Source organism: Capricornis sumatraensis, chromosome 2, assembly GCF_032405125.1.
Source record: "Capricornis sumatraensis isolate serow.1 chromosome 2, serow.2, whole genome shotgun sequence".
Taxonomy (NCBI): domain Eukaryota; kingdom Metazoa; phylum Chordata; class Mammalia; order Artiodactyla; family Bovidae; genus Capricornis; species Capricornis sumatraensis.
This window is the reverse complement of record NC_091070.1, coordinates 170,901,678-170,928,792: the sequence shown is the minus strand read 5'-3', so window position 1 is coordinate 170,928,792 and position 27,115 is coordinate 170,901,678. Positions and strand designations below refer to the sequence as shown.

The window sequence follows — 27,115 nt, the reverse complement described above, 5'->3', positions numbered from 1 at the left end:
TAGTGGTACATATCTGTTAACCCATACCCCTAATTTATCCTTCCTTCCTCTCTTTCTTTTTAGTAACCCTTTCTTTTCTATGTCTGTGAGTCCTTTTCTGTTTTGTAAAAAGCTTCGTTTGTGTCATTTTTCTTTAGATTCCACATGTAAATGATATCATATCATATTTGCCTTTCTGTCTAATCTTTTTATTCAGTATGATAATCTCTAGGTCCATCCATGTTGCTTCAAATGGCAATATTGTATTCTTTTTATGGTTGTATAATATTCCATTGTATGTCTGTGATATATATACCACATATTCTATATCCATTCATCTGCTGATGGACACTTAGGTACTCCCATGTCTTGGCTATTATGAATAGTGCTGCTATGAACACTGGGGTACCTATATCTTTTGAAATGAGAGTTTTCATCTTTCCCAAATATATGCCCAGGAGTGGGATTGCTGGATCGTATGGTAACTTTATTTTTTTGCTTTTAAGGAAACTCCATACTGTTTTCCATGGTGGCTGCAATTAATTTGCTCTTTTGTATCTGCTTTCCATTTATACAGTTATTTAATAAACATTTTATTTAGCACAGGCTGTGAGCTAGGTACCAGGGGAGGCAGACAAGTTTAAAAAGCGATGATAAAAATGTGATAAAGTATGTGACAAAGAGGGCAGCTAACCAAGTGCTGGTGAGGGAAGCCCAGGCTTGAAAGCTGTGTAGCATTATCCAATGGGAGAGGAGAAGGCAAGAATGCTAGAGACAGAGCTGGTCATGAGAATGAAGATGTATGTATCAGGGATTCTTCTACCTCCTTTCACATATAATCCATATATAATCCACACAATGCCCCTATGACTATGATAGTTACTATATCATTATGCTCCATTGCACAGAAGAAAAGTGAGCCACAGGAAGGTGCAGCTGCTTGCTGAAGGACCAGAGCTAGGAAGAGGAGGCACTGGGACTGGAAACCTGACTCTGTTTGACTCAGACCTGAGGCTTCTGACCACTCAGCCCACCTGCACAGAGCACTGAGACTGAGAGATGGAGCCGCAGTTCAGTTTTACCAAATTCACTTTTTAAATACATGTTGAGAGCATACTCTCTGCCAGGCCCCGAATGCCAGGACTTCAGAGATAAATAACAAAGCATGGCTCCTGTACTGAAGGGGCGTGCAGTCTGCTGTGTCACACATCAAGGCTTAATAAATAACAATATAAAAATGGCCTTGCAGAGCTGGCTGTGCAGATGGCCACCGAGCCTTCCTTACAGAATCCACAGTTGCGTTCCTGCCAACACAGAAGGCAGGAGCAGTGGTTGGCCCAGCAGGAAATGTCAAACCCTGGGCAGCCCTAGGATTCAAAGAAGCATCACAGCACATCACACCAGAGTAGGGGAAGAGCCCCCACATTACTGGCAAGAGAAGAGCTTTTCGATGAGAACAAGGCACCCTAGCAGCCTAACACTATTTTGTTATTCAGGGTCTGACAGCATAGAATACACAGAGGAGGAGAGGAAAGCTTTGGTATTGTGTGATGAGGCAAAAGGTCCCAGAGGTTTGGTGTACATTCACTTAAAACAAAACAAAACAAAACAAAAAAAACATTGCTTGTAATTTTGTAACCTCCTTAGGGTGTTTCAAATGGTTTGTGAAGATCAATGTTCTGCATGTTCAAAGAGTTTAGGGAGTTTTAAAATCATTCCATTCAGACTGGCCTGTCATAAAGAACAAAGGAACATGGAATTTCTTGCAGGGATCTGAGTTTGTAGGATGAAGCCTAGAGATGTAAAATCAACAAAGATGGCCTTTGAACTTTCCTCAATCCAGAAGGGGAAAAGAATATGTACTGCTCTGTAGGCGCTTGTGTAGTTGGTGCTTTCATCTTCTATCAATAAAATTGGTTTTGTGATTTTTATTTACAAACCCATCCAGTGGCCATTATTATAAAGTAATGGTTAAAAGCCTGGGTTCAGGTGGACCTGAGTTCAAATTCAAGTTCTAACACTTATAGGTTATATGATCTTGGGCAAGTTAGTTGAGTTCTTCAAGCCTCAAATGTTTTATCTATAGGATGAAAATAAGAATATCCCCTTCTTCCTGGGTTGCCATGAGGGTTAAGTGAGAATACAATTTATACATGTACAGTAAGCACTGAATAAATGTAAACTCTATTTTTTTCTCATTAGCTCATGTATTTTAGTCTTGAACATTCTGCTTCTAAGAGAAGCTATTAAAATGAAAGATGAGTGGATTTTCTACTTTTACTGAGGTTGTGTTGATTGGCCCAAAGGTAGAAGGTAGCTTAGGGGAACAGCACATATAGCGCTTCTCTATTGCTCTAAAACAAAGGTTAGGAAATAATGACCCACAAGCCAAATCCAACTTCCTGTCTACTTTTGTAAACTTTGAGTGGAACACTGTCGTATTTGATTTGCTTACATATTGTCTACGTCTGCTTTTTTGCTCTAATAGCAGCAGTAGTTGAATAGTTACAACAGAAACCATGTGGTCTACAAAGCCTCAAATATTTAATATTGGCCCTTTACAAGAAAAGTTTTCTGACCCCTGCTCTAAAAACATAAAAAATTCAGTTTTTCCAAGTCACATAACTCTGAAACTGCATACATTGGAAACTCATCTCCTCATGGAAAAATGTAAAGGCTGCCTTCAGGAAGCCAGCACATTTACTTCACCTCGCCTGGTGCTGTGCAAGGCTCTTACAGATAGAAGACTCACAAGGAGGGTCCTTGCCCATGAAGAATCCCAGTGCCCTGATTGGGAATCAGGTGAATATGCAGTGAGACATTTCTGTGCCAATGATCAGAACAGATGGCTGGGGCAACACTCAGGCCACTGTGGTTTGTTATTCTTTTCCATATGGCCATCAGTTCCATTACACAGAAAGGTGGATTTTGAACAGAGGCCCTCTGTTGTCCTCCATCTCACTTTCCTGTCCATAGGAGAGTACTGAGTGCCACCAAAAGGATGAAGTCAATGAGGTGGGGGGTGGGATGGGCTGAGCAGGAAATAGAAACTTGGAAGCCTTCTGCAAAGGCTACCACTCTCATACGTGAACTGTCAGGGGAATACAGCTTATCCTTGAGTGGTGGCTAAAGAAATGGAAGGAGATTGGCCCATGAATAATGAGTGGGCAAACAAAGTTGAAAATGAATGAAATTGCAAGGTAAGCACCATCATTCATTCATTCATTCAATTATTCATTTTATACTTATTTATTGTCTAGTACATGACAGTGATTTTAAGGCACTACAGATCTGGATAGAGAAAAACCTAAGAACATGCAAGTCCTTGCCTGATGGAATTTACATTCCAGCTGGGTGAGGCAGGCCATCTTAGTTTGCATTTCCCCCAAACAGACCATGAAACAAGGATATGAGTGTAAACTGCTTTTCTTGAACATAATCTCAAGAAGTACAGTGAAAGAAAGGGAAGGAAGGAAAATAAATAAGGATCACGTTAATACCTAAGTCACTGCTGTGTACAATTATAATGAATAGCCTAAAAATTTTCCCAGTGAGCAGCAAGATAGCTAGAGTATAGATCCAACAACTTTTGTTCCTCGTTGACTGAGGGTTATTTGGATGTGTCGGAAGGAACATTAGCTCTCACCTCTACTTTAAAGATAGAGAGACACAGGAGACTATGAGCATGTATAAAAACATCTGAAGGTACTTCCCAGGTAGGTCAAGGCATATTGTAGATACAAGTACTGTATCTGCCTATCCAGGTGACCAACAATGAATAAACATTCAAGAAACCTGAGATGGTGATAAGTGCTATGCAAATGTAACAGGTTGATAGGGTAAAGAATGACTGGAAAAGCTACATTAAATGTAACGCTTAGAATGGCAAATACAAGGAAGACCCTGGGAAACAGCATTAAGCAGAGGTAAAAAGCAAGTGCAGTTTACAAGACAGAAACAAAGAAGAGGAATAGAAGCTCTCTGTGGTGGATAGAAGATAGGGTGCATGGGCAGAGTAGTACAGGATGAAGTCCCAGGTTGGCAGAGGTCCGACCATGAAGGCTTTATCAGCAAGGACATGGCACTTGGGTGGTCACTGAGGGCTTTTAAGCAAGAACATGACATGATCTGAACTCTTCTCTATTTTCCCTTCCCTTCCTTTCCTGAATGTTTAATACCAAAAGCCATTAGACAGGACTGAGCAAGGTCAACTTCCCAATGGAGGTGGAGCAAGACATCTGAATCCAAGTAGGTTGCAGAGGATGTCCACGTAGCTAGTGAGAGCGGTGAGCAGCAGCTGCCTGGCACAAGGGTAGGAGCCAGAGTGGAAGAACGAGGAGGTTTCCATAGGGGTTGGGGCTGCCCTGCCAACGTGCTAGAGCCCAGGTATGAGGAGGAGGGTGTCCACATAGCGGAGAACTCTAGCGTGGGATAGCAGAGTCCAAGCCTGAGAGGGAGCAGTCGCGAGAAGGGGCAGTGAAGCAGTGAAGCCGTGTGGGGCGTCCCAGCCCGTGCACAGTGAGAAGGACCTTGACGCAGGGAAGCTGTGGCCACTGTGGTCCCGCAGATTGAAAAGGCTGTCTGCACAGGAAGGGGTCTGGTGTGAAGAAGCTGGGGCATGAGAGGGGTGAGGGTGTAAGCGTAGGCAGGCAGCAACAGTGCCACTGATTGAAATCCAAGCAGAGTGTAAGGGACATGAACTTGGGGCGCCCAGGTGGGGAAATCCCAGAGCAGGGTGTCAGATCACAGGATGGTAAGGAGAGTGTCCTTGTGGGGACAACAGTGAAATACTGGTGTCCAAATGGGGTGAAAGAGGGTGTCTGTGTGCACTGAGGGGCTGGCATGCCACAGCAGCCAGAGATTTTATACACTAAGGGGCATTGATCAAATAGGTAAAGATATTAAGGGTGATGGGACTCTCTCACTGTCAGAAAAGGGCATTAGAGCTCTGCAAAGGGGGAAAATTAGGAGAGACCCTGTTGATTTGAATTGGAGATATAGGTATCGATTTATTATTTGAGAGTTAGAGTTGAGGGAGGAGAGTCCAAATGTGTATATACATGTGTACAAAAATGTTTTTCTAGTTTGCCTGCTCAGTGACAGGGCCTGGGATCATAACAAGCGCCTGAATCTTGATTTTTAAATACAATTCTTCACTTTCCTCCTAAGGAAATAGAATCATTTGGAGAAATGGCAGATTTCAAGTCTGGGACAAGGAGTGTACAAAATATGCCTAGCACATCTTATGCCAGGAAGTAAAGTGGTACTCAAAGAAAGATGGCTATATGGCAAAGGGACAGCTTAGGGGCTCCTGCCTATCAACTGTGAGAAAATTTAAGCAACAAAATAAACAATGATCATAATATTATAATCCAGTGAATGAAATAGTAACTTTAAATCCATACAGATATAAATAAATAAAGACAATGAAATTTGGTTGAGATATAGAACATTTCCCCCACAAAATATCTACTCATTACAAAGAGAAAAAGAGGAATTTTATGAGAGTCCTGTCAGACACCACCTTGATCTAATAATCCAAATTAACAACACAATAATAGGATAAATCAAATACAGTGAGATACAGTGAATAGAATACAAGATCATATCTGTGACACCTCCCACCAAAGATGCACAATTTTAAATTAATTATTAGTAAATCTCAAATATAGCCAAATTAAAGGACACTCAGTCTTCCCAGTTGGTGCTAGTGGTACAGAACCCACTTTCCAATGCAGGAGACATAAGAGACACAGGTTCCATCCCTGGGTCAGAAGATCCCCTGGAAGTGGGCATAGTAACCCACTCCAGTATCCTTGCCTAAAGAATCCCTTGGACAGAGGAGCTTGGTGTGCTACAGTCGATAGAGTCGCAAAGAGTCAGACACGACTGAAGTGACTATGCATGCACACATGCACAAAGGACACTGCAAAATAACTGGCTCACCAGCTTCAGAAAATGTCATGAAATTCAAGTAGAGACTGAGAACTCTTCAAGACTGAAGGAGATTAAAGAAGTATGAGAGTGTTATTCTGAACTGGATCATTTTGCTGTAAAGAGCACTACAGAGATAACAGACAAATGGAGTCTGAGGGTAGATGGTGGAATGAAATGCTTCTCTTGTGGCTATGTAAGAGAATGTCTTTATTTTAGGAGTACACTAATATATTGGGGAGATCACGGGTATCAGATTGGCAGTTTACTCTTAAATTGTTCAAGAAAAAATGTACTGTAGTTGCAACCTTTTTTATTTTGAGATTGCTTCAAAATGAAAAGTTAAAAAATATATATTCACTTTAGCCATTTAGTTTCCTGCGTCTTCACACATACCCCCTATTCAGTCCTTTCCCCAGAAGTCCCCTCCCCTTGGAAACCTTTGCTTGTCTGTCATGTCATGTTATTTCCTCTGTGTAGAGAGGGTACTCTCTTGAATATGTACCATGTTCCCAGAATTAACATTTACCTGTCCAAGTTCACATTTCTACCACAGAGGGTAGTGTCCAGGCCCAACACGCTCATATCTGAATCCTCCCTACTCAGCATAGTGCCTGGCATTCTGCTTGATGAACAACCATAGGCAGAGGGATAGAGGCAAGATTATGGTATAAATTTGGGAAACATTCCTAGAGCCAACAAGGTTAAGTGGGGGAAAGCAGGAAATTTGTTGTTGTTCAGTCACTTGGAGGCCTCACACAAATCTTGTGCTCATCAGAACCCAGAGAGCCCACAGAGACTGAGCCAGCACTGTGTCGGAGTGTCTCCTGTGGAGGCTCGGGCCAGCAGTGGACCGCTGCAGGGGAGGGGCTCTGGGTGCAGTAGACCTGGGTGTGGCATAAGCCCTCTTGGAGGAGGTCGCCACTAACCCCACCATAGAGCCACCAGAACTTACACAGGACTGGGGAAACAGACGCTTGGAGGGCACTTACAAAAGCTTGTGCCGAGCAGGACCCAGAGGAAGGGAGATATGACCCCACAAGAGACCAACCCAGACTCGCCCGTGAGGGTCCAGGAGTCTCTGGCGGAAGCATGGGTTGGCAGTGGCCTCCTGCAGGATTGAGGGCACTGAGGGCAGCAGTGCCTGCATGGGACCTTTTGAAGGAGGTCACCGTTATCTTCATTACCTCCACCATAGTTTGGCCTCAGGTCAAACCAAAGGGAGGGAACACAGCCCCGCCCAGCAACAGAAAACTGGATTAAGGATTTACTGAGCATGGCCCTGACCATCAACACAAGACCCAGTTTCCCTCTCAATCAGTCTCTCCCATCAGGAAGCTTCCATAAGCCTCTTATCCTTCTCCATCAGAGAGCAGACAGACTGAAGACCACAATCACAGAAAACTAACCAATCTAATCACATGGACCACAGGCTTGTCTAACTCAATGAAACTGTGAGCCATGCCATGTAGGGCCACCCAAGACAGACAGGTCATGGTGCAGAGTTCTGACAAAATGTGGTCCACTGGAGAAGGGAATGGCAAATCACTTCAGTATTCTTGCCTCGAGAACCCCATGAACAGCATAGAAAGGCAAAAAGATAGGACACTGAAAGATGAACTCCCTAGGTGGGTAGGTGCCCAATGTGCTACTGGAGATCAGTGGAGAAATAACTCCAGAAAGAATGAAGAGATGAAGCCAAAGCAAAAACAACACCCACTTGTGGATGCGACTGGTGATGGAAGTAAAGTCCAATACTGTAAAGAGCAATATTGCATAGGAACCTGGAATGTCAGGTCCATGAATCAAGGCAAATTAGAAGTGGTCAAAGAGGAGATGGCAAGAGTGAATGTTGACATTTTAGGAATCACTGGACTAAAATGGACTGGAATGGGTAAATTTAACTCAGATGACCATTCTATCTACTACTGTGGGCAAGAACCCCTTAGAAGAAATAGAGTGCCATCATAGTCAACAAGAGTACAAAATGCAGTACTTAGATGCAATCTCAAAAACGACAGAATGATCTATTTGTTTCCAAGGCAAACCATTCAATATCACAGTTATCCAAGTCTATGCCCCGACTAGTAATCCTGAAGAAGCTGAAGTGGAACAATTCTCAAAGACCTACAAGACCTTCTAGAACTAACACCCCAAAAAGATATCCTTTTCATTTTAGGAGACTAGAATGCAAAAGTAGGAAGTCAAGAGATACCTGGAGTAACAGGCAAATTCAGCCATGAAGTACAAAAGGAAGAAGGTCAAAGGCTAACTGAGTTTTGCTAGGAGAATGCACCGGTCATAGCAAACACCCTCTTCCAACAATACAAGAGAAGACTACACATGGACATCACCAGATGGTCAGTACTGAAATCAGAATGATTATATTATTTGCAGCCAAATATGGAGAAGCTCCATACAGTCAGCAAAAACAAAGACTGGGAGCTAACTGTGGCTCAGATCATGAGCTCCTTATTTCCAAATTCAGACTTAAATTGAAGAAAGTAGGGAAAACCACTAGACTATTAAGGTATGACCTAAGTCAAATCCCTTACGATTATACAGTGGAAGTGACAAATAGATTCAGGGAATCAGATCTGATAGTGTCTGAAGAACTATGGATGGAGGCACATATGAATGTTGTACAAGTGGCAGTGTTCAAAACCATTCCCAAGAAATGTAAAAAGGCAAAATGTTTGTCTGACGAGTCCTTACAAATAGCTGAGAAAAGAAAAGACAGAAAGGCAAAGGAGAAAAAGAAAGACATACCAGTTGGAATGCAGAGTTCCAAAGAATAGCAAGGAGAGATAAGAAAGCCTTACTCAGTAATCAATGCAAAGAAATAGAGGAAAACAATAGAATGGGAAAGACTAGAGATCTCGAAAAGAAAATTAGAAATACCAAGGGAACATTTCATGCAAAGATGGGCACAATATAGGACAGAAATGTTATGGACCTAACAGAAGCAGAAGATATTAAGAAGAGGTGGCAAGAATACACAGAAGAACTATATAAAAAGATCTTTATGACCCAGATAGCCAAGACAATGTGATCACTCACCCAGAGCCAGACATTCTGCAATGCAAAGTCAAATGGGCTTTAGGAAGCATCAGAACCAACAAAGCTAGTGGAGGTGATGGGATTCCAGTTGAGCTACTTCAAATCCTAAAAGATAATGGTGTTAAAGTGCTGCACTCAATATGCCAGCAAATTTGGAAAACTCAGCAGTGGCCACAGGACTGGAAAAAGTCGGTTTTCATTAGAATTCCAAAGAAAGGCTATGCAAAGTATGCTCAAACTACTGCAAAATTGCACTCATCTCATATGCTAGCAAAGTAATGCTCAAAATTCTCCAAGCCAGGCTTCAATAGTACATGAACTGTGAACTTCCAGATGTTCAAGGATGGATTTAGAAAAGGCAGAGGAACCGGAGATCAAATTGCCAACATATTAAAAGCAAGACAGTTTCAGAAAAACATCTACTTCTGCTTTATTGACTATGCCAAAGCCTTTGACTGTGTAGATCACAACTGTGGAAAATTCTTCAAGAGATGGGAATACCAGACCACCTGACCTGCCTCCTGAGAAACCTGTATGCAACTCAAGAAACAACAGTTAGACTGGACATGAAACAGACTGGTTCCAAACAGGAAAAGTAGTACATCAAGGCTGTATATTGTCACCCTGCTTATTTAACTTATATGCAGAGTACATCATGAGAAATGCCAGGCTGCATGAAGCACAAGCTGGAATCAAGATTGCTGGGAGAAATATCAATCACCTCAGATCTGCAGATGACACCACCATTATGGCAGATAGTGAAGAAGAACTAAAGAGCCTCCTGATGAAAGTGAAAGAGAAGAGTGAAAAAGTTGGCTTAAAGCTCAACATTCAGAAAACGAAGATCATGGCATCTGACCCAATCACTTCATGGCAAATAGATGGAGAAACAATGGAAACAGAGCAGACTTTATTCTTCTGGGCTCCAAAATCACTGTAGATGGTGATTGCAGCCATGAAATTAAAAGACACTTGCTCCTTGGAAGAAAAGCTATGACCAACCTAGACACCATATTAAAAAGCTTTGTTAACAAAGCATTGCCAACACCACTTTACCAACAAAGGTCCTTCTAGTCAAAGCTATGGTTTATCTAGTAGTCTGTATGAATGTGAAAATTGGACTATAAAGAAGGCTGAGCACCCAAGAATTTATGTTTTTGAATTGTGGTTTTGGAGAAGACTCTTGAGAGTCACTTGGACTGCAAGGATATCAAACCAGTCAATCCTAAAGGAAATCAGTCCTGAATATTCATTGGAAGAACTGATGCTGAAGCTGAAACTCCAATGCTTTGGCCACCTAATATGAAGAGCTGACTCATTTGAAAAGACCCTGATGCTGGGAAAGGTTGAAGGCCGGAGGAGAAAGGGATGACAAAGGATAAGATGGTTGGATGGCATCACGGACTCAATGGACATAAGTTTGAGTAAGCTCCAGAAGTTGGTGATGGATGCTGAGTCCTGGAGTACTGCAGTCCATGGGGTCGCAAAGAGTTGGACATGACTCAGTGCCTGCTAAGTCGTGTCCAACTATTTTTAACCCCATGAACTGCAGCACACCAGGCTTCCCTGTTCTTCACTATCTCCCAAAGTCTGCTCGAACTCCTCATGTCCATTGCGTCTGTGATACCACTCATCCATCTCATCCTCTGTTCAGTTCAGTTCAGTCACTCAGTCTTGTCTGACTGTTTGCAACCCCATGGACAGCAACACACCAGGCCTCCCTGTCCATCACCAACTCCAAGAGTTTACTCAAACTCATGTCCATTGAGTCAGTGATGCCATCCAACCATCTCATCCTCTGTCGTCCCCTTCTCCTCCAGCCTTCAGCCTTTCCCAGCATCAGGGTCTTTTCAAATGAGTCAGCTCTTCACATCAGGTGGCCAAAGTATTGGAGTTTCAGCTTCAATATCAGTCCTTCCAATGAGTATTCAGGACTAATTTCCTTTTAGGATTGACTGGTTTGATATCCTTGCAGTCCAAAGGACTCTCAAGAGCCTTCTCCAACACCATAGTTCAAAAGCATCAATTCTTCGGTGCTCAGCTTTCCTTATAATCCAACTCTCATATCGATGGCTTCCCTGGTGGCTCAGAGGTTAAAGCATCTGGCTGCAATGTGGGAGACCCGGGTTCAATCCCTGGAAAAGGAAATGGCAACCCTCTCCAGTATTCTTGCCTGGAGAATCCCATGGACGGAGGAGCCTGGTAGGCTACAGTCCATGGAGTCACAAAGATTAGGACACAACTGAGCGACTTCACTCACATCTGTACATGACTACTGGAAAAACCATAGCTTTGACTAGATGGACCTTTGTTGTCAAAGTAATGTCTCTGCTTTTTAATATGCTATCCAGGTTGGTCATAACTTTCCTTTCAAGGAGTAAGCATCTTTTAATTTCATGGCTGCAATCACCATCTCCAGTGATTTTGGAGCCCCCCAAAATAAAGTCTGACACTGTTTCCACTGTTTCCCCATCTATTTCCCATGAAGTGATGGGAACGGATGCCATGATCTTCGTTTTCTGAATATTGAGCTTTAAGCCAACTTTTTCACTCTCCTCTTTCACTTTCATCAAGAGGCTCTTTAGTTCCTCTTCACTTTCTACCATAAGGGTGGTGTCATCTGCTTATCTGAGGTGATTGATATTTCTCCTGGTAATCTTGATTCCAGCTTGTGTTTCTTCCAGTCCAGCATTTCTTATGATATACTCTGCATATAAGTTAAATAAGCAGGGTGACAATATACAGCCTTGATGTACTACTTTTCCTATTTGGAACCAGTCTGTTGTTCCATGTCCAGTTCTAACTGTTGCTTCCTGACCTGCATACAGATTTCTCAAGAGGCAGGTCAGGTGGTCTGGTATTCCCATGTCTTTCAGAATTTTCCACAGTTTGTTGTGATCCACTCAGTCAAAGGCTTTGGCATAGTCAATAAAGCAGAAATAGATATTTTTCTGGAACTCTTGCTTTTTCCATGATCCAGCGGGTGTTGGCAATTTGATCTCTGGTTCCTCTGCCTTTTCTATCACCAGCTTGAACATCTAGAAGTTCATGTTTTATGTATTGTTGAAGCCTGGCTTGGAAAATTTTGAACATTACTTTACTAGCATGTGAGATGAGAGCAATTGTGTGGTAGTTTGCACATTCTTTGGCATTGTCTTTCTTAGGGATTGGAATGAAAACTGACCTTTTCCAGTCCTGTGGCCACTGCTGAATTTTCCAAGTTTGCTGGCATATTGAGTGCAACACTTTCACAGCATCATCTTTTAGGATTTGAAGTAGCCTAATTGAAATTTCATCACCTCCACTAGCTTTGTTCATATTGATGCTTCATACAATCCAATCATCTCATCCTCTGTAACCTGATTTTTCTCATGCCCTCAATCTTTCCCAGCATCAGGGTATTTTCCAATGAATCGGCTCTTGGCATTAGGTGGTCAAAGTATTGGAGCATCAGCATAGGTCCTTCCAATGAATATTCAGAGTTGATTTCCTTGAGGTTTGAACTACAACTGTGTGACCCTGGACAAGATTTAGACTTTCTAAGCCTTGGTTTCCTTGCATGTAAAATGAATTTTGGGGTGGAGCAAAGATTATAGGGATTGTAAGGCATCTGATTATGTTCCTGGTGCTCAGCAGATACACTGCAAATTTTAGTTTCCCTCTCCACTTAAAAATAAGAAAAAAAATCATCAAAGAAGACTAGAGGTTTACCACTCCAGTTTACATTCTTAACTTCTCTCTAACCTTAGCATATGAACTTGAATACGTTAATTCAATTTACATGGCTTCAGTGTACTTCTCAGTAAAATGGGAGGCGGGTAAATGGAGGGATGAGGAGCGGGCTTAATAACTCTCATGCTACCAGGATCTCACCGTTCTGTATTTAACAAGATTTCCCTTTTTTGGATACAAACAGTGAAGGATAAGAAAGAGTCTGCTGTATTTAAAGGATTTTCCTCAGTTTAGCAGGCGAAGTCCACCTCCTGCTAGACTGTACAGCTGATTCATTTACACCTGTTTAAAGCAGAGGTAAATTGAGAGGGGGTAGTGTTGTCAGGTTACTGTTAAGCACATTAATAATTTATAAGCCATCAAGGAATTAATGCACACTTTCAGTTCTCACTGCATTTTTCCTATTCATAATTCTTTACCTAATTGCTTTTTCCTTTAAAATTAAGGGAGCTGAGACCTTGGCTATTTGCCTAATGGCTCACACAGAGCCATGACCCATTGCCAAGTCTTTCAGTCTTTTTATAGCCCAGGGACATTTGCCATTGATAGAAAGCTGATGGGCTTGATTTTCCTGAAAAAGATACTTTGTACTGACCTCTGACCCCATTAAATACTTTGGCCATTGCCCATTTACTGTAATGGGTGCAATAAATTTGTTTTAATTTAGGACATTATCAAGTAGGGAATATTAACAAAGACAAAACAATGTTTTCAAAACAGCCAGAGGGAAATCATGAATAAATAAATATGTTGAATCTAGCTGATAAATTAACAAAGGTTTATTCATAGTAATCTGACTGGACTATTTCAAAGTTAGGCCAAAGGTGATTCTGTTTCTAATAGAAATGTCGTCTTTCTCTTTAGGCCAAAGAAAAGGTGTGTGGCATAGAGAGAAATTGCAAAGTGTACAGCGGCATTTATCCCTTCTGACAGATCTGTTTTAAATAGATGTATTTGTTTTCAGCTAAATGCCAAAAGGAATAGCCAGATGACTCTAGTAGCCTTTTCTATGGCAAGGCATTTATTTTCTTTGTGTAAACACCTTTATTAGGGATCTCAGCAGGCTATTTCTTCACTTTTTCTTTGTATTAGTCCTTTAGATTAGTGTCAAAGCTCTGAAATTCTGGTTAAATATTGCCTGTCTTTGTTTCCTTTTGAGTGAAATAAATGACTCCTAACCTGGATATATTCCTCTGGAGGAAGGGGATGAGGGTGCATATGGTGCCAATCCTTGGGCTAATATCCTTAGACAGGTAACAGGGTTCAGACAGACAGCAAAAGGATCCAACAACCACCAAGCATATTTGCAAAGCTGTGAGGTCTTAGATGAGGCTATTTTATGCAAAATCCAAATGGCTAAATCTTCCAGGTTACAGGCCGACCTGGAGGGCATTTTTAGCTGCATAAAACTAACTGGAACCACTTGAAAGAAAGAAAATTTTGCCAGAAGTATTTAATCACACTGGTAACCTAATTGTTTTTTATTCAACTTAGGACAGTGTTTAGGAAGTTGAATCCATGTGTGCAGCTTAGGAAACCTTACACAAGCTCAGAGAGTCGGGGAGAATCATAAACATCTCATTTAGAAAGTTGGTGTGTGTGTCTCATGTTTTGACATCACTGCTCAGGGACGGGAAAGCCATTGTCAGACAGTGGGAAGTATACTTTTTTTAAAAGGTCTGACAAAGCAAGACATGAGAAGCTGATTCTGGTCTCTCTATGATGAGGAGGCATATTTTCCATAAGAATTTTCTTGATCACTTTTGTATGCTGCTGCTGCTGCTAAGTCGCTTCAGTCTTGTCCGACTCTGTGCGACCCCAAAGACAGCAGCCCACCAGGCCACCCGTCCCTGGGATTTTCCAGGCAAGAACACTGGAGTGGGTTGCCATTTCTTTCTCCAATGCATGAAAGTGAAAAGTGAAAGTGAAGTCGCTCAGTCATGTCTGACTCTTCACAACCCCATGGACTGTAGCAGTCCAAAACTCTGTAACTCATGACTCATTCAGTGAGCTCCCCATGTGGTAACACATCAACAGTTGACATGTGCTGCTGTTATGTGTGTGTGTGTGTGTGTGTGCTCAGTCATGTCTGATTCTTTGTGACCCCATGGACTGTAACCTGCCAGCTCCTCTGTCCATGGGATTCTGCAGACAAGGGTACTGGAGTGAATTGCCAGGCCCTCCTCCAGGGGATCTTCCCAACTAAAGGATGAAACACATGTCTTCTTCTATGGCTCTTGCATTGGCAGGGAGAGTCTTTACCACTAAACTACCTAGGAAGCCCATACTTCTGTTAAATAAAGTGTATTTCAGAAGAAAAAGCATGCACTGGAAGTATAAAGACCTGTTGATCAAGTTCTGGTTCTGCTTCTTGCTAGTTCTGAGTTTATGCAGGTGATTCAAACTTCTTGAGCCTGACTTTCCACCTGCGTGGGACTGATGCCTTCTCAGACACCCATGGAGGTTTTAAGCTAAACTCCATGGAGGTTTTAAACTCTTTAATCAATTGAAAAGTATGTGCAAGCTATAAAGCCCTCTGCAAATATAAGAAATTATTTTTATGTCACTGTGACAGAACTTAATGTTCTAGGTCGCTTTATTTTTATCTGGTTGTTTTAATTTTACTCTTGCTTGCAAGTCATGTAGACGGTATACGTGTGCTGTAATTCACCAAAGCAAAATCTCCAGCTCGGTGTAAGCCACATTTGGAAGAATATGATAAAAATGGTTTCTTTTGGATTGTATGCCCATCTGAAGTCTTCTTTGGAATGTAATTCCGTCAGAAGCAATTATGGCACTAGCAGATATTCCGAGAATTCATGAATCCCACAGCCAAAGCTATGATTTGCTGCTTCAATACCAGACACATTTGGCAGGCTGTGATTTGGAAGCCGCAATGTGGGGTGTGTGTGTGTGTGTGTGTGTGTGTGTGTGTGTGTGTGTGTCTGTGTGCGCGCGCGGGCACCTGCTCAGTGCTGTCCAACTCTTTGTTGACTGTAGCCCTCCAGGTTTCTCTGTCCATGGGATTCTCCAGGCAAGAATACTGAAGTGGATTGCCGTTTCTTCCTCCAGGGAATCTTCCTGACCCAGGGATCCAACCCGCATCTTACATCTCCTGCATTGGCAGGTTGATTCTTTACTACTTGTGCCACCTGGGAAGCCACAATACTGGCTGCTTTTGAGGTTCTAAATGGGACCATTTGCACTCAGTGAGGCATTGCCTGCTCCCACCACTTGGGAGAGATGGGACCCAGATTCCTGGGGATTTCTTCAGACAGTCTTTTTCTTCCTTCCTCATGGACCTTAACAGTATACCTTGCTGGATTAAGAGATGACAGTGTCTAAGGGTTTTTCCCCACCCCTCAGGTGTTTGACGTGAGTACTCTATAAAAGTGCCTTATATAAAAACCGTTCTGAAGCAGCTCAGAATTTTTCAGTGCCAACCTTACACAGCCTGTCATTCAAATCCTTAATGATGGGTTTATGTGAAAGTGACTTCTCTACACTATCCTTCGCTTCATCTTAGATGGCAGCGTGGTTCTTCCTTTGAAGAAAAAAAAGCACTCAGGAAGACGGTTCCTTCAGGCAAATAGCATGGTTCAGTTACTGTATCAAATGAAATGTATATAGACAAAAAGCTACAAACAGCAGCTTGAGCAGAAGTGGTAATGTAGAGCTAGGTATGCGGTGGTGTGTGTGTGGGGGGATCAGGCATTCAGCCCTGGCCAAATGTCAGTCAGTGCAGATAAGGAAGATAAAACTCTTCTGCCTCAGTGGGAACTGTGTAATTTCACTCTGCCTTTCCAATACATCAAAGCTAGTTTCAGAGACTACAGCATTCCCAGATACCTTCTAAAGAATCATAGAATGTAAGAAACAGAGGTCATGTGACTTCCAGATAGACACTGGGATCCTTCTGTAACACCCAGTTGGAACCAGATGTTCCAACCACAGCTGGGATATGCCTAGAGATGGGATGGTACCCCCTTCTGGAACAACTAAATCTATTAATGGACAGTTCTAATGTTAGGAAATGAAGTATTTTGTTTTAACTTTTCCCAATGTCTAAACTATAGGAGATGTCACTACCTGAGGTCTTTGTCGATTCTGAATATTCAACCAGTGACAATCCAATCTAACCATTGTCACCTGGCACAGACCTCCCCTCATTACTCATAAAGCAATCAGGCGAAGTTCTGCCCATGATATGAGTCTAGCTCTATGTTCTAACCTATGGATTACCCCTTTAAGTTTATCCTTACTGAAAAGAAATAAAGCCAATTTAGCATATTTCTTTTCTTACTGATGCCATGCTAGCTTCTAGTGATCAGAACTGTTTTTAAGTGTACAGAAAAACTGTTTTCATATTCCTTTTGGGACTTTTGCCCATAATACACATTAACCTACCAGTTTAGTTTGTGGACTCTGCCTAAGTCCTGCTTTGGAAAGTTGAATCTATATTTGGGTGTGTTCTCTCTGCTAGTGCTTTTCCCACTCTTCAAGGTTCCTCTGTATCTTATGTATATATTGATTTACTTCTCCCTGGATAATATTTTTGCTTAATGTGCTTGTCATGAGAGTCATTATCTCTGCATTCATTTCAGCCAACATAGCCTCATATTTTAGTTTTGAATGTCCTTATTGTCTTTGCTCAGGGTACAGGAGTGATTATTTGCAAGCACGCTGTGTTTGGCTGACAAGCCACGGTCTGAATGATGTGCACACACAAAAATACAAATTACATTATTTGGATTTGGGTGTGAACTGGCCTCATTAGCAGCCAATCAACTAGTAGTCTATAACATAACATGTGGATTCAGAAGCAAAAAATAACTTCTGAATTTTGGTTCAGGTCTTCCTGTTGGATAAATTATTCATTCCCTAGTGTATGTTTTGGGTATAGTGACTCAGCTGGGAAAGAACCCGCCTGCCAGTGCAGTAGACGCAAGAGACACAGGTTCAATCCCTGGGTCGGAAAGATCCCCTGGAGAAGGAAATGACAACCCACTCCAGTATTCTTGCCTGGAAAATTCCACGGACAGAAGGAACCTGGTAGGCTACAGTCCGTGGGGACCACAAAGAGTCACACGTGACTGATTCACTGAACAGACACGCATGCAGTATATCTTTATAAGAGAAAATGACTAATGATTATGCTTATCTTTGCATATCCATCACAGAGCTAATATGGACTATTTATCCTAAAATGACTGAAACTGTTATAGAACTAAAATAAGATATATTGATATAATGTTGTAGTACTCAAAACTAACCTAAAGACTATCTTATTCTCTTTAAAAGACAAAGTTTCATTCCATTCCCATAAAAGGTATATACAAAATTACCATTATAATATTATATATCATTCATATATATGCCTATATATGATACATATTATCCTGTTAGCCTAAAGAAAGCCTCCTAGGTGACCAGTAACATGAAATGCTGCAAAATTGAGTGTTTTCCTTACCTGCCATTGGTTCAGATTTACTTTCACTGAATTCATGGGGCAGCTGCATCCTGGAAATACCTATTTACACTGGCCATGACTTCAGCAATCAGAGGTCCCAGTGTGTCTCTGAAACTCTTCTGTGAAACTCCCACTGAAGTCTGGATACCCATGGGTTGGGGACAGTTAGTTCCACTGATCGAGGTCTGGTTTCTTCTGCTTTGTTTGCCTTGACTGTGCTTAGCTTCCATCTGTCTGTCATCCTAGAATAGCAGCCAGAGACAGCTTATGTGGTATCTCTTGGGCAGGAAGGTTAAGTCCCCTGGCACGGATTGCATTCAGCAACTAAATAAATAAGACAACTTGGAGATGGGCTTTTATTCATAGGAAACCAGATAGCCTTTTTGATGATAAAATATTTATTCCCTATTATCTTCTTGTTGCCAAGACTACTGCTTATGGCTCATTTCTTAAAAGGAGCTTGAGTGCTAAAGAGATCACAGGAATTAGTAAGGTAATTTTGATTTTGAAAAATATCTTGAATGAGATTATGTTGTCCAAAACTGAGTGTGATTTGCCATTTAATGTTGATTGAGATCATGCCATGTCCCACTTTAGTTCAATACTTCCTTTTTTTAATCATTTTTTTCTCTAAGAAACAGTATCTTCACTTTATAGCTTAAGAAAGTAACCAAACATGTAGTCATTTTTAAGGCAGCTAAGTGAATTAATCTATGTGAATTCATGTAAGTGTTTAGAAAATTCTAAACTTCTCCAAATGAATATTTTGTAATAACTTAATTTAACACACTTTTATTATTTCATCTATTTACAAAGTACCAGCTAGGTCCTGCAGAAGACCAACAGGTATTAGGATCTCAAACCTGCACAGGCATTCTGTTTAGTGGGGTATTAGTATGGAAATATCCAGTACTCTTGCCTGGAAAATCCCATGGACGGAGGAGCCTGGTAGGCTACAGTCCATGAGGTCACAAAGAGTTGAGCACAACTGAGCGACTTCACTTTCACTTTTCACTTTCATGCATTGGAGAAGGAAATGGCAACCCCCTCCAGTGTTCTTGCCTGGAGAATCCCAGGGATGGGGGAGCCTGGTGGGCTGCCATCTGTGGGGTCGCACAGAGTCGGACACAATTGAAGCAACTTAGCAGCAGCAGCAGCAGTATGGAAATACAGACCATCCTACAACCAAGGCAGACTCTGATAAGCCCTGTGTCAGGAGTAAAAAGTACTAGAGGAATATGGAATTCCAACCGGGAGTATCCAAGAAGACTTTGAGGAAATGCTTTCTTTGAGTTGGAACTTGATAAATAATAAAAGTAGGTGACATTTTTGAGTGCTTACTAAATGTTAGAACTGTTCAAAATACTTTAAAACTTATAAATATTTCTTTAATTCACTAAAATTAACATCATAAGCAAAGTCTTGTTGTAATTCCCATTTTATAGTTGCACAAACTGAGGCACATGCCAGTTAAACAATTTGCCAAAAAGGTCGTAGAACTAATAAATAGTGGCGTGAAGACTCAAATTCAGGAGTCTTGCACAAGAAGGCTTTTTGTCATTCTTAAAGGAGACAAGAATATACAATGGAGAAAAGATAGTCTCTTCAATAAGTGGTTCTGGGAAAATTGGACAGCCACATGTAAAGAATGAAATTAGAACACTCCCTAACACCATACATGAAAATAAACTCAAAATGGATTAAAGACCTAAATGTAAGGACAGGCACTATAAAACTCTTAGAGGAAAATGGACAAAACACTCACATAAATTACAACAAGATCTTTTTTCACCCACCTCTTAGAGTAATGAAAATAAAAACAAAAATAAACAAATGGAATCTAAAGCTTTTGCATGGCAAAGAAAATCATAAACAAGACAAAAATACAACCCTCAAAATGGGTGAAAATATTTGCAAACAAAGCAACTGACAAGAGATTAATCTCCTAAATATACAAACAACTCATGCAGCTCAATATAAAAAAAAAGAACAGCCCAATCAAAAAATGGGTGAAAGATCCAAATAGACATTTCTCCAAAGAAGACATAGAGATGACATAGAAACACATAAAAAGATGCTCAGTATCACAAATTATTTGTTAAAGAAGTGCAAATCAAAACTACAATGAGATAAATCCTCACATGATCAGAGTAGCCATAAGCAAAAAAATCTATGAACAAAAATGCTAGAGAGGATGTGGAGAAAAGAGAGCCCTCCTCTACTGTTGGTGGGAATGTAGATTGGTACAGCTGCTAAGGAGAATTGTATAGCATTTCCTTAAAAAGCTAAAAATACAACTACCATATGGCCCAGCAATCCCATTCCTGGGCATATACCAAGAGAAAACCATTATTCAAAAAGGTACATGCACCCCAGTGTTCACTGTAGCACTGTTTACAATAGCCAGGACACAGAAAGAACCTAAATGTTCATCAACAGAGGAACAGATAAAGAAGACGTGGTGTGCATATACAATGCAATATTACTCAACCATAAAAAGGAATGAAAATTGTGCCACTTGCAGGGACATAGATGGACCTAGAGATTATACAGAGTGAAGTAAGTGAGAAAGAAAAGAACAAATATATATTAATACATATGTGTGAAATATAAAGAAACTGTACAGATGGACTTATTTGCAAAGAAAAAATAGAAATATCGATATAGAGAACAAATATATGGATATCAAGAGGGGAAAGGAGGAGGTGGGATGAATTGGGAGATTGGAACTGACATAGATGTATATACTACTATGTATAAAATAATGAGAATCTACTTTATAGCACCAGGAACTCTACTCAGTCCTGTGTTGACCTAACTGGGAAGGAAATCCCCAAAAGAGGGGATATGTGTATACATATAGCTGATGTATAGCAGAAACTAACACAACATTGTAAAGCAACTACACGCCAATAAAAATTAAAAGAAAAAAAAAAAGAAGAAGAAAAGAAAACGAAAAGCATTCCAAGCAGACTTCACAAATGCAAATTGAGAGAAAGCTTGGAAGGTTCAAAGGACAGAAAGAATGCCAAAAGAAGTGCTTAGCAAAGATGGTGAGAGGGGTATGAAACAAGGTTTGAGAGAGCATTGTATTTGAGGGCAAAGTATTTGTGTTTTATTCTAAATGAACTGGGGAGTCACTGGAAGGTTTTAAGTATGTTTTATTTATTTATTTATTCATGTATTTATTTTTGGCTGTGCTGGGTATTTGTCACTGCACGAACTTTGCTCTAGTTGTGGTGAGCAGGGGCGACTTTCTAGTTGCAGTCCCTGGGCTTGTCATTGCAGCGGCTTCTCTCGCTGTGGAGCGTGGGCTCTTGGGCACGCAGGCTTTAGTAGCTGCAGCACATGGGTACCGTAACTGCTGCTCCTAGGCTCTAGGGCATACGCTCAGTAATTATGGCACACGGGCTTAGTTGCTCTGTGGCATGTGGGACTTTCCCAGATCAGGGATTGAACCCGTGTCTCGCATTAGCAGGTGGATTCTTTACCACTGAGCTTCCAGGGAAGCCCTTAAGTATGTCTTAAGTAGGTAAATGACTTCAGTTCAGTTGCTCAGTCGTGTCTGACTCTTTGCGACCCCATGGACGGCAGCACACCAGGCCTTCCTATCCATCACCAACTCCCAGAGCTTACTCAAACTCATGTCCTTTGAGTCGGTGTTGCCATCCAAGCATCTCATCCTCTGTCGTCCCCTTCTCCTCCCACCTTCAGTCTTTCCTACCATCAGGGTCTTTTCAAATGAGTCATAAAATGGCTTATGCATTTATATTTTGCAAAGACCACTCTGGGTAATATATGGAGGATGAATTATAAGGGGACAGAAATGAAAGCAGGAAATCAGTTAGGAGGCAAATTGCAGCAGTCTGGACAAGATATATGGCCTAAACCTTGAAGGAGGAGAGATGGATGGATTAGGGTTACATTTTGGATGCAAAGTTAAAAAGATTTGAATTAGGCGGAAGAAAAAAGAAAAGAAAGGCACCAAGAATGACCCCAGGATTTTGGGTTAAGTAACTGAATGGTGTAGTGCCAGTAATGAGCTGGAGAGAACTGGCTTGGGGACAGGGGGAGTTACAAGTTCTACTGTAGACATAGTGGGACAGCTCTGGGGGTGACTTGGGTTGCCTCTTTAAGGATGCTAAAGTATGGATGAGAGAAATGGAACAAAGAGGAATTACAGATATATGACTGACAGATGTGATATGTATTAGGTTGAAAGCTCTGATAACTTCAGGTTTTGAGTCTGAAAAAGTAGAAAAGACGCGATCCCATTAACCTACATGATACAGTAGAAGTTTGGCAAAGAACAGGATTAATTTAAGCCAAGGAATCATAAGAAAATTCCCAATTGAATACTGGAAAAGGATATAGGCTTTAGAATATGGAAGACTTGGGTTTGAATCCTAGGTGAGCCATTTACCAAATGTATGTAAACAAGTTTCTTAGTTGCCCCAGCCTCTGTTTCTAATCTATGTATTCAGAGACTCTCAGTCATGTCCAACTCTTTGCAACCCCATGGACTGTAGCCCACCAAGCTCCTCTGTCCATGGGGTTCTCTTGGCAAGAATACTGGAGTGGGGTGCCATTTCCTCTTCCAGGGCATCTTCCCCACCCAGGAATGGACTCCAACTCTCCATATCTCCTGCACTGGCAGGCAGATTCTTTACCATTAGCACCACCTGGAAAGCACTTCTGATCTAGAAAATGAGAGAAATAATAATGATAAAGATTAAACATAATGATATATGCAAATGCTTAATACATAAGAATCATTCAATAAATACTATGATCACTGTCTCATAATTTGTGTTATAATAATATCAATATAAAAATAACATTACCTTTTGGGATGTGTTTCATTTCTGTTGATTATGACTAAGATGATAACATTCTGGTCATTAGTTCCTTTTAAACAATGATATGAACCCAGATTTTATATTCAACTCTTTTTGCGATATTTAATCATCAAGACAAATTGCATATTATTTGTGTACTTTCCCCTATTTACAGATCAATACACTAGGCTCAGAAAGGGAACTATGTCTAAGGTTATACAGCTAGGAATTGGAGCCTACCTGGATCTGACACACTTAGATCAACTTGTTGCAAATAATTCTGAATTCTTCCCCAACAAGTCAGTATAAGATAACAGTACCATTGTATCATATCGCCAGTTCTCTGATATCTATGCTGAGAGAATAAATTCTGTTTTATAAAAATGTTATTAGCAAATGCCACCAGGGTTTTCACAGTGTCTCATGGAATTTTCTAGTGCTGGACAATGTTCCACTCAAGGCCTGTCTTTGGATGACATGAAGAAAAGTCTTCAGTTCTCAACCATTGACAAATATGGTAAGTATACAGATTCATCAGATTGACTAAGAAAACTACCCCTGGGAAGGTGATATCTGTTTGCTAATGAAGGAGAGAAGATTCTATTTTGTAATAAGTAGAAATGAAGGGTACTTTTAAAAACATTATAAAAGTGGGAAATTTGCTCTTGTAAGTCATAAGTCTAGTTGTCTTTGAGTTTAATAATGTGTGCCTAAGTTTGTAAGTGTATGTACAAGTATATGGGAGTGCATGTACGTGTGGAAAAAGTATAACTCTTATGAAAATAATCTACATCTCATGACATTCCAAACACCTTGCTGCCACCTTATTGAGTTCACTGACTCTAAGCCCCACATCACAGAGATGTAGGGAAGAGGAGAAAACAAGACATGAGTTTCCACAATTGCACCATATCCTAGGGAAGAGTTTCCTCTTTAGCAAGTACCCCAGGGTAAAATGTGAACCCAGCTATTCTCTCAAAAAGCTGGAGAGGAGGTAAGGGTCTCACTGATGGGATCTATTTTGCACAGGACTACTTTAGAAAGAATTAATACAGCTCTTTGAAATAATTAGCACGGTCCTGCGCTTGCCCCTGGAAGCCAGAGGATGGGCAATAACCGTTATCATCAGCTCCCATATTAAAATGCCAGGCCTGTGACATCCTTTCTCCAACCTCTAAGCCTGAAAGGCTCTATATTTTTTTGGAGTTTTAGCACAATGGGTTCATTTATTCATGGGAACTTCCTTTGACAATATGTAGAACTGAAAAATAAAATGTATGTCAGTTAAATAGATCAGATTTATTACAAGAACTGGGTTTGTGGAAGAATAAATCATGTTACGTTCCTAGCTCTGTATTATTGATGCCAGTAGACCCTGCAGCTTTGGGATCCTCACCAATGCACTTTGTCTGCAGAGTATCAGTACCTAAGGCATTAGGAAGCCTTTAAGAAATGAAGGGGAAAGATGTTCTGGATAGATACAACAAACTACTTGGGAACATTAAAGAAAGAAACCTTTGTGCTTCTGACTCCCAGTACATGTCTAGAATGCAGCTGAGGGCTTTTCATCGTCAACTTTATGACATAATTGGCCACTCCAGTAACGGAGGAAAATATGTGCTAAGTGTCACATCGTCACATTTTTTTATAGATGTAATATCAGTTTTTCAAACCTTTACAGATGTGACTGCACAACCACAAAACATAGGGCACCCTTTGAAACATGTGCTTTGACCAAGAGTCTTTCCTTTCTTGGCGGAGTTTCAAGATGAAGCACTTCTTAATGATCTATTTCTTAAAGGGATAATACATTGAACAGAATTCCTCAAGATGGAGAAGTTAGACAAAAAAAGATGTAATCATACAAAAGTAGGTTTTTCTTATGTGTATATGTACCAGGGGTAGAAGAAAACATTAGGGTGTTTAAATAGATGAGAGTTCCAGTTGATGAAAAAGATGTTTTCAATGTCTCCTACAAGGAACATCACATTGTACAAGATAGAACCCTTTAATTGCCCTCCATTTCCACTTCATAAACCACTTGTGGCATATAACAGCAACTTTATGAACTGTTTCTTCCCCAAAGAACAGGGCTAGAGAATGCAGATAAAATTAAGTACATAGCTGTACTTGAGACCTTTCACCCTTAAGAAACAAAACACGCAAACATGATTCAGTCTTTTCTTAAAGCCATGGTCAAATTTCATTTGGTCCCTCTTAAGCCAACAGACTGCACAAAGACTGTCCCTTCAACTCTGGTGATGATAGTATCAATAATAAATGTCAGCATCTATGTCCTGCTGATTTTGCTACCCATACCCGAAGGCAAGCCTGCCCACACTAGCAAGAAGGATGCTCACAATCAGATTTCCACTGGAGCCCTATGGAGAGAGAGGCATGGAGCATCGTAGACCAGTAAAATTGCATGTGGTACATTAGACAGTTGATTATACAGTAATGAGAAAATTACGAGCTTATTAAAGCATCTATCTATGCCTGGGATGGAGTTTCAGCTTCAGGCTGAACAGAAGGAAATATTTTTTCTCCAAGATACAGATTTTTCGCCCACCCAGAGTTAGGATTCAGTAATGTGACTCCCGCTTCCCCTAACTGCAGCTGGCCAGGGCCGGCCCCACTAGCAAAAGGAACCCTTCAAGCAGCATCAGCAGTGGTGGCTCTGCCTTTCCTGAGAGTTTATGTGCTGCCTAAGAGATGCTGATGGAGACCTTTCTTAGGAAAATAAATATGCCCATTGAACTGTGTATCGCCAGATGTCTTAATGAAAATGTGGATGGCTGAGTTGGTTTTGAAAACTCAGCTATCAAAAGAGAGCAAAAGCAGCATTAGCTACTGAAAAATGTGCCCATTTTCATAGAAACAATGAATGGCTTCCCTACTCAGAGTGGAAAGGTAACTAACTGCTTCCTTGTGCATGTCCTGCGTTCTCTAGGACTGCGGCCAGATCCGGAGCCACTAGCTCAATTTTCTGGACACACCCAGGACTAGTGCTTCACTGAGCATCAGATGCCACTAGAATTCAGACCTACGCATTAATGCACACTTAAAAATTGTAGTCTCAGAGAGAAAAGAAAGAACAATCAGAGCCAATCTGATATAGAGAATACTCTGCTTTTCTCTATTGCCGTCTGTATCTCCCCTTTCCAGCAGTCATCATCTGTTTCTCACTCACTATGTGTCAGACACTGCTAATTGTCTTATGTATGTTACCAACTTTTTGGCTAAGTACTATTACTTCTCCCCTTTACAATGAAGAAACTGAGGTTCAGAAAGGTTAACAAAAGTCACAGAACTGGTAATAGTGGAGCCAGAGCTCAAACCCAGATTTGCCTGACATGAAGCTCATCCTGTTAGCCATCATGATATACCACCTTCCTGAATTATACCCTTCTTTACTCCAAACTGTCACCTGGCCAGCTTGGGTTCACATCAGACTCCCATCATTGATGTTCCTCTGGTCTCAGCTCTCTGTTATCATAGTAAATTTTGCTTTTGTTTTATAATTGCTTGCCAGCAATGGACAGGCAGACTCTTCACATGAACCAGAAGTTGCTTGGCAGCTGTGTGTTGCATTGGGTGAAGCTGTTAAGAAAAATGGGGAAGGGACTTCCCTGGCAATTCAGTGGTCAACACCCTGAGCCCCCGATGCAGGGCCTGGGTTCGATCCCTGGTCAGGGAACTAGGATCCCACATGCTGCATGGCCAAAACATTTAAAACAAAAAAGGAAAGAAAAATGGGGAGATGGGCTGAAAGGCTAATAAGTAACATCTGAACTTCTTTTCTGATGCAGGCTACGTGTCTGATCCCATGAGCCCGATGCATTTTCATTCTTGCCGGAATAGTGGCAGCTTTGAGGATAGCAGCTGACAGCATTCCACATTTACCTAAGGAGAGTTTTCCTCCAAACTGACAGTAACAATTCCAACCATGGCAGTCTTGCTTCCAATTATAATATTTTACCCTCTAAGGTCTCCTTAAATTGGCTTGCTCATACTGATCCTATTTAATTCCCTACCGCAAGTTGGGCTTTGGATTTGGGGCTGAGGAATGAAATGAAAGAACCAAAACAAAATGTATTTGAAG

General features: G+C 41.1%; 1 protein-coding gene across 1 annotated transcript in view; it reads left to right on the top strand.

Moving 5' to 3' along the window:
• The window catches only part of TNNI3K (TNNI3 interacting kinase), a 344,134-nt gene extending 317,235 nt beyond the window's left edge, over positions 1-26,899 (top strand). The window contains exons 24-25 of the mRNA XM_068966744.1: positions 23,451-23,530; positions 26,823-26,899. Coding sequence (XP_068822845.1) covers positions 23,451-23,530; positions 26,823-26,899 — 157 coding nt within the window. The remainder of the gene's footprint in view (positions 1-23,450; positions 23,531-26,822) is intronic.
• Positions 26,900-27,115: the final 216 nt, after the last annotated feature.